Below are 9,073 nucleotides of genomic sequence, written 5' to 3'. Positions count from 1 at the left end.
CTTGGATTGACATTGGTAAATCTGCTGGAGTTTCATATGTAGTTATCAGTCGAATCAGAATGCTTTCACATTGTATTCTTGAACCAGTCACCTTTGAAAGACTGACAAGCCTAAAAACGTCAGTAAGTCTGGAATATAGAATCAAAGAAGAAGCCCGACTAGATAACCTTGCAAAAATCCACAATAAATATTAAGTTCACAAGTCATTGTTGTGCTAAGTTAAATTGAAACTTTCCTGTTCTTCAAATACTCACAGGCATACTATAGGCATATATCATTTTACAATTTTGGCTTTTAGAAAGTAACTCAATAACAGCACCCATGAAAAACAAGCATTTAGCAATAAGATAACAATTAAAATGTAACAAACTTATAATTATATTTATTACCACAAAAATAGCATTCACATATCATGTACATACATACATACATACATACACGTTTATTGCGCTCCCTGAAAAGGGCTTTTCAGCAGCAATATTTAAATATATATTAAAAATCTTACATGAATTAAAAATAGAAAAAATCTGATAAGATAAAAGCTAAAAAAAATATAAATGCAACGTTTCACGATAAATTATTTACAAGCAGTTCACATACATTCTTTTTAAAAGTCCTCAGTGAAGAAGTTAACTTTAGATCAAGGGGGAGCGAGTTCCAAACTTTTGCCCCTCGAAAGGCAAATGACCCCTGGCCAGTAGAAAGCCGACAATGTGGCCAGTTGAGTTCATTGTTATCAACAGATCTAAGTTGTCTATTATGAACTTGTGACCTATATACAAATTTGTCTTTCAGATAAATGGGCACCCGATGTTGTAAGCATTTATGCACCATGACGGCTGTGTTTAATCGTAGTTTATCCTCTATACTAAGCCACCCAAGTGATTTAAGGCCTTAAGAGATGTGGTCGAATTTTTTCAAGCCGAGTACGATCTTTCCTGCAAAGTTCTGGACCAGTTGTAGCTTCTTTATATTTGACTTGGATGTGTTTCCCCAAACAGTCGAACAATAAAAGAGTTTACTAAATACGAAGGCATTAATCATTAAAAGTAAAGATTTCCGATCTAATAAGTGCTTTATCCTATTTATTTGAACAAGTTTGTGAACACAGTTCGAGACTAACTTTGATATATGTTCGTTATAGTTGAGAGTCTGGTCGATATAGACACCCAGGTCTCTGGCAACAGAAACAGGTTCAATCTCCTTTCCAAGAATGGTAATGGATAGACGCGGCAAATTACGTAAGAGTTGTGGAGTTGCAATAACCAAGAATTTGGTCTTATCAGGGTTAATCAACAGTGAATTCTCGCAGCACCAACAGGATATTTCCAAAAGGTCTTGATTTAACGCATTGCTTGCATCAGTAATATCACGAGGAGGAAGAGATAAGAAAATTTTTGTGTCGTCCACGTAACCTTGCAGTGCTTAGGAACCGACAATAAATCGTTAACATACACTGTGAACAGGACGGGTCCAAGGATAGAGCCTTGGGGAACCCCGAAATTTAAAGGTAATGGATCTGAAATAGCATCCTCGATCCTCACGAATTGACTGCGCTTTGTCAAGTAACTTTCAAACCAGGTCCAGGCAGCAGTGGAGATGCCGATTTTGTGGAGTTTCATAAGTAGGCGCTCATGCTGAATGCTGTCGAAAGCCTTCGACATATCTAATAACACGATCAATGAAACTTTCTTCTCATCCATGTTCTTTAAAATGTCATCTGTAAATTGAAGTAGAGCCGTCTCGGTAGAGTGGAATTCACGATTCCTGCTTTGAAACTTTGAGATTTTTCCAGAGCGATTCAGAAAATCAACGAATTGACGATGGGCGAGTCTTTCACAGACCTTCGATAATATCGGAAGTAAGGAAATAGGGCGCGTATTTACTGGTTCGTTGAAATCGCCAGACTTGGGAACAGGTATGACTTCAGCCATTTTCCACGATCGTGCAAAAGTACCAGTGGCAAACGACTTGTTAAACAAATGCGTGATTATCGGAAGTATTGCAGGAAGGCTATCCTTAAGAACTCTAGATGTAATTTTGTCGGTACCTGGAGCTTTATTCGAAGGCAGACCATTAACGATATTTTCAACTAGAGATTCAGTTACTGCAGAAAACATAAAAAGCTCTCGATGGTCATTTTCGTGGACATCATTTGCATAGTTGTGTAACAAGCCATGACTGCTTGGAGAAAAGCCAAATTCCCGAGCAATCAATCTTGCTTTATCCGCTGTAACTTTACCAACTGAAGTATAGAACTCGTTGAACGTTTTGGATAGGCTCAAAGGGTTCTCGGTTTTCAAAGGCGCTCCCTTCCTTGGTAAGCAACGGTTGATCACTTTCCAAATTGCATTCGAGTTTCCTTTGCTGTTTTGAAGCTCGGTGCGAACGTACGCTTTCTCAGCGAGTCTAATTTCACGCTTCACTTCCTGCCTAAAGAATCTGTAGGCATTCCAGTGGAGGCGATCACTTGTTCGCTTAGAGGTTTTGTGCCATAAATCACGAGTTTTCATCAACTGTTTGATCTCTTGGGTGATGAATGGGTTGGGGCGCGATTTAATTTTTATGCGCTTGAATGGTGCGTAAACATCAAGAACCTCAAGAAATAAACAATTAAAAGCATCAACTTGGTCATCCAGGCTTTCGAAGAAATAAACCATATGAAATGGGACACGAGATAGGTCCACAAGGAAGTTATCGCGATCGTAGTTCTTGTAGCTTCGAATGGTGACATACGAATGACGAGGTCTTGGAGCTTTTAACTTAAGGTTAAAACACACCAGGTTGTGATCGCTGATAGACGAAGATTTTACAACGCAATTTTCGACAAAGTCCTTATTTGTCGTTAATACAATATCAATTATGGATTTAGAAGTTTCGGTGACTCTTGATGGTGTTTCGACGAGCTGAGTAAGATTAAAAGTAGAGCAAAACTCAGTCAAGGCTCTGCCTTCGTAGCAATCTTCCAAAACATTGCAATTTAAGTCTCCAAGTATCACAACCTCTGACCCAACCAACAGGGAATCCATAAAGGATTTCGACAGGATCTCAAGGAAACTAATTGGAGTATTCGGTGGTCTATATACCGTACATAGAAGAAACGACTTTAACTTTTTGCAAATGACTTTAAGCCACAGTTGCTGAAAGGAATTTTCGGAGATGTTAGAAAGATTGCCAATAACAGAAGCCTTGTAAATGTCCTTGATGTAGACACAAAGGCCGCCACCAAGTGATCCACGATCTTGCCGAAACAAAATATATCCAGGGATTTGCAAGTCAGAATCATTTGTAGATGGGTCTAGCCAAGACTCAGAGATTGTCAATATGTCGAGGCAATTGTCGGTTATCGTCTGCCAAACGAGGTAAAAATTCTCTCTTGATCTCATTGAGCGGACATTGAGGTGAGCGACGATAACATGACGAGTTGAGCGCTGTCGGGCTTTCTTGGGTCTCATGGAATTGTTTTCCGGTCCAGGTGCAGGATGAGGATGAACGTCTCCACTTAGAGTGACTATTAATAGGCAAGGGTTGAACGATGAAGAGCCGTTCGTTGTATATAGCACTCTTCCCTTTGAGAATCTTCGTCGAAGGAACGTGCACGTGCACCTTCCTAAATAAACACCAGTCGAAAAATTAAAATAAACATCACTGGACTTCAATTTCTTCTGCTGAAGATTGCAGGTGGTGCCATTCAGAAATTCAGAATACCCACTAAAAGAGTTGTAACCACAAAGCCAAGAGTAGGAAAGCGCAACTAACAGAAGACCGAGGGTCAGCGTCCTGACCGCCATATTGGTCTCTGGCCTAATCCCCATCCCCGTCTCTGGCCTACACCCCATATGTAATCTATAACATTCTCTAAAGAACATCAAAGGTAATTCTGCTATTCAATGATTACTTACCTTATTATACTCTATTAAATCCTCAATCAACTACCATTTACCTCTACATTTTTTTTTATCCCTTTAGGTCATGGATGCGATCCAAAACTTCAGCAAGTCAAGCTTCTAACCCAGAGATAACTTGCTACATACACTCAGTGTCTCCCGTGTCTCTCCTGTCTTCCAATAAAAGAAAATATTTTGACTTTTCTTTACAAACAAGAGATGAACCAGAGAAACAAACGGAATTAAAAACACTGGAACTAGTGAAATCACCCGTCAAAGATTCAAAACTACGACAGACAGAAACAAGATGTCCTAATAATGAAATATTCAAAGATTGTGCCACTGGAAAAAGACGATGTTAACTTTCCAAACACTCGATGTGTAACGCTGACAGCCTTCTACAAAACATCCCCGACCCACCCCTGTCTGGGGTTTCAGAGGCAAGGATACACACTCAAGTGAAGGAAAGTTGGGCCCTAGGGATCCCCATGCTGCCAGGTCACCTCATTAATCTGCTGCGTTCCCAGGGTGGTAGCCTTGATGGTGTAGTGGCTTAGCATGCCCGACTAGTAATCAGGGAGGCGTGGGTTCGAGTCCTGCTCAGGGCAAAACCCAATTTTTCCGATGGGTGTATCGAAAGGTAAAAATGCACAGTGTGTGTTCCTTTCTCCTATATATAGTCTATAACGTTCATTTGCCACGGAATTTCAAACTCTCATGTGTTCTAAACCCTGTCTGGGGTTTTAGAGGCAAGGATACACACTCAAGTGAAGCCAGAAACCGTTATGAAAATGTATATAAATTAACAGTGCAAGATACTTTTAAAATAAACTAAGATTAAAAGGCTGTTTACACGACAGAAAAATTTAGGTCCGGACCCGTCAAAAAAGCGGTACAGACCCATAACTTTTGTAAAGAAACACTGGAGTTTCCACAATGTTTCTTTACAAAAGTTATGAGTCCGTACTGCTTTTTTCATGGGTCCGGACCTAAATTTTTCTAACCAAGATTTTCAACTAGATATATCACACTAATATGCTAATAATATTGTCAAATATTCAAAAAATATATTTAACACACTATATATAGGAAATCACCCAAAAAATGAAACAAGCAAATATCACACGAAGAAGGCAATAAATAGACCCTTTAAACAAATTGTCTAAAAGGTACTAATAGGTAAGATAAATACACAATCACACCAGCAAAACAAGTAAATGAAAGGCAGACACTCCTTAAACAACTTGCTTAAAGAGCGACTAAGCAACTATTCTAACAATTAATCCCAGACTAATTAATTCAAACTAGCAAAACCAAGTACAAGAAAAGCAAAGAAACTTCTTAACAACTTGCTTAAATGTAAATGTCGATATTTTTGTTTTTTCATGATTGTACACTTCTGGCATATACGAATACTATGGCAAGTGTTTTAGAGCTAAGTTTGCGCTATTTCGGTACTAGCGAAGCGTTTTAAGTAGTGCGGTGGAAAAATAGTTTCGGTTTCCATGGCAACGCAAAGTAGCATCATTTGTTTTCATATCGATTTCTGTCCCTGCAGTCCATCCAATTCCTTCAAATCCTTATCCATTTCTGTAAGGAAACCTCATGACCTATTACATGAAGTGTCAGTCTGTCAAAGACCTCATGGGATCGAAAATTTATCGAAGAAACGTGTTGTCGCAACAGTGGAGACTAAGAGAACGAGAAATAGCTTTCTAACAGCGGTATTTTTACCCAAAATGTCTGGAAAAAAGAAGAAAAATGTTTACAGAAAGAAAAGGAAAGGAAAACCTTTCGCTGGAGTCCAGAGGTACGCGAAAAAAGCGAAGAAAATGCCGCCGGATGAAAGTGGAGTTCCCAAGACAACTCCATGTGAACAACCTTCATCAGATTCTGAACTTGATCAATCTCCTAGTGCATCTCGGCTAAAAATGAAGCCAGAAGATACCTCTGACAGTAATTCAGAATGTTTTGATGATGAAATGGCATGCGAGGGAGAGGGATATAGGCTAATAGACCTCAAGAAGTTGTCTTCAGCACTGTCCGAAGCTCATGCATCCATTGACTGGAACCAAGGTGAGAAACAATGACATAAAGTGTTACCTCTGTCAAGTGTTTCATCGCTCATTGCTTTTTAATAGACATGGCATATCTTGCAGTATAAGCTGTGTTCAGTTATTTTAGATGGAGATGATTCCCTGGGAGAGAATTATCCTTTACAATTAATTATTGTTATTTGAAGAATGATTCAGATAAATTTAAAATAATCAATCATGTTTTAGCATTATGCACTCAGTAAACAAATTCAAATGTTAATGAACAAGTAATTTTGTTTTAATTGTAGTCAATCCCCTTGACTTCTTGTAGGCCATTTAACTGTAAAGGAAAACCCTTCTGGGAGAAATGGATTAATGTCAGACCTCTCAGTGGAGTGCAACACATGCCTGAATGCTACACCACTTAAAACGTCGTCTACTATAACTAAGAGAGGGCAGTCCTTTGATGTAAATCGGCGTGCAGTTTACCATTCCCTTGAAACAGGAGGTGGATATGAAGGACTTGTGACTTTCTGCAGTATAATGAACATGCCATGTTTATCTGAGCCTGCTTACCACAAACAAGTTGACACCATTCTGGAAGCTTTGGAGACTGAAGTTGAGAATGAGATGAGAGCAGCAGGGCAAAGGGTACATGCCCATATTTTAAAGGAAAATGCACAGTTGAGTAGTGATGTCATTTTGGATGTGGCAGTGTCTTTTGATGGCACATGGGCCAAAAGAGGATTCACATCCTTAACTGGTGTAGTCTTTGCCATAGCAGTGGACACTGGAGAGGTACTTGACTACCATGTCCTTTCCAAGGAATGCAAAAAATGTTCGCTTAAGAAGTCCAAGTGTCAGAGCGATGAAGAATTTGAGGAATGGCAAACTGAGCACCTTGCGTCAAATGACTGTGACATAAACTTTAATGGCAGCTCACCTGCAATGGAAGCGGAGGGTGCTACAGTTTTATGGAGCAGATCCATAGAGCGACACAACCTAAGGTACAGGTGGATGGTTTCTGATGGCGACAGTAAGGCCTTTAATGCTGTTGAAAACACATATGACGGGTGCAAGGTTGAAAAACTTGATTGTGTCGGGCACGTCCAAAAACGAATGGGGAAGCATCTAATGAACTTAAAAGCTACCACCAAAGGTAAACTGTCTGATGGAAAACCTATTGGCGGGCGGGGTCGCCTAACAGAGGGTCGGATTAAACGTCTCCAAAAGTATTATGGACTGGCTATCAGGCAAAATACTCTGACAAAGGCAAATCCAACTGAGAGAGAAGTCAATGTTGTTGTTTACACCATGAAGAAAAACATCATTGCTATCCTTCACCACAGTGTGCATTCTCCAGATCCTGCCAAACAACACCGCTTCTGTCCGGTTGGTGAGTCTTCATGGTGTAAATGGCAGCAAGACATTGAAACCGGAACATCAACCTTCAATGCAGACGACTGTTTGCCTGAGGTATTTTTTGATTTGTTGCGCCCAACCTTCATGACCTTGAGTGAAACAAGGCTACTTGAAAGGTGTGTACGTGGTGCAACACAAAACCGCAATGAGTGTATTAATTCAACGGTTTGGGCTCGTTGTCCAAAACACAAACACCATGGCGCTAAGGTGATCCGTTGTGCTGTGGCATCCGCCGTTTGTCACTTTCACAGTGGAGCTGCAAGCAGAGTGAGGGTGATGGAAAGACTCTCGATTCCAGCTGGATTGTTTACAAAAAAGGCATCAGCGAAAAAGGACAACAGGCGAGTCAAGAAATCTGACTTGCAGGCTTCTGCAAAAGAGAAGAAGCGCCGGCAAGGAGCACAGCTTCTGCGAACCCGCAGAGAAGAAGCCCTCAGGGAGGCTGAGGATACAACATATGAAGCAGGGGGCTTCTAACTTTTTGAAATGGACAAATTAATTGAAATGCATGCCTTTAATGCAACGTAACTCCTATTATTATTCTTAATGTAATTTGTTCCAACTTTAAATCAGTTTTTCTCCGAATTTGCTTTTTCCGACTTTGAGAAAGGATATCTCTTGAAGGATTTTACCAATTGACTTGAAATTTTGAGTGTTTATTGCTTTTAAAGTTTCTTCTGGGATGAGCATAGAGTTTTTCTTTATGTTTAATTCTGTAAAAGTTACATGGAAAAATAGCACTAATATTGACCCTGAAAAATTGGGTTCACTTTAAGTTAGTGCTGTATCCAAAATATTTATTTGATAAAAAAGTTCTATGCTCATCCAAAAGTATAGCTTCTGTACTTTATACTGAGTTAAAAAGCTCAAGATTTCAGAAAACCTGTGACAAAATATCTTTTCTCAAGTACACTCAGGTCATGCGCAGTATGGGGTCACAATTATTGACCATATGAGGTTATACATAGCATCAATTTTAAAATCTTGCTTATTTCTAAAATCTTTGGTTCACAAGCTTTCCATTGATATATGGTTTTGTATGGTTTGAATTCAAACCTTAGGAGTTAGAAATCATTGTAAAAAGTCGCATTTTTTTAGGTTAAGTCCCGCCTTAAGAGCAAATGCCCACAAAATTCAAATATAGTCCGGTAAGACTTAAAAATTTCAATTCGCCCTACTTTTGTATATAAGTAGGCCTCAGTAAAACTTAAAACGCCCAGCGTTTTCTTCCCTTAAATATTTCGGTATTTCCGAGAAAAACGACATTTTCGATTTCACGCCCTGGCATCAAGTTAGCAAGTCCCAACCTGGCTGAAAATCAACCATTTTAATTCGCTTTGTGTGTCGCATTTATTGAATGCAGAAAAGCTGTTATACAACCAACTTTTTGCATAACTCTTCCTTGTCGAAAAAAGCACAATTACAGGAAAACTGGATTAATCTAATTATTTGGTGGTTAACAAAAGTAGAATGTTCACAGACGAAGAGCTTGACGGTGGGTGAAAAGAATTGACATTTTGACCATGTGCCGTATCTCGGAATTCCAAAAGATTTTAGACTCTAACTATATAAGGATAGGTCTTCCAATATATGTAAAGTTTAGTTTGGGCAAATGAATAAGCACTCATCAAAAAATTATTCAAATCGTACAGAAAAATCAAAATCATGCCAGTAGTCGAATGTATGACCAAACTTTTCCCCTGTATTTATAATTATTGAAATCCCTTC

At 39.2% G+C, this 9,073-nt stretch overlaps 1 protein-coding gene across 1 annotated transcript; it reads left to right on the top strand.

Moving 5' to 3' along the window:
- The first annotated feature begins 5,556 nt into the window (after positions 1-5,556).
- On the top strand, positions 5,557-8,455 carry LOC137989161 (uncharacterized). Its single transcript, XM_068835020.1, has 2 exons — positions 5,557-5,963; positions 6,255-8,455. Exons 1-2 carry the CDS (start codon positions 5,627-5,629, stop codon positions 7,820-7,822), a joined length of 1,905 nt encoding a protein of 634 aa, XP_068691121.1. The 5' UTR covers positions 5,557-5,626; the 3' UTR covers positions 7,823-8,455.
- The last annotated feature ends 618 nt before the right edge of the window (positions 8,456-9,073 follow it).

This window comes from Montipora foliosa, unplaced genomic scaffold (assembly GCF_036669935.1).
Source record: "Montipora foliosa isolate CH-2021 unplaced genomic scaffold, ASM3666993v2 scaffold_442, whole genome shotgun sequence".
NCBI classification, from domain to species: Eukaryota; Metazoa; Cnidaria; class Anthozoa; order Scleractinia; family Acroporidae; genus Montipora; species Montipora foliosa.
Note: the sequence above shows the minus strand (reverse complement) of the source record. Positions and strands in the feature narration are given on the sequence as shown.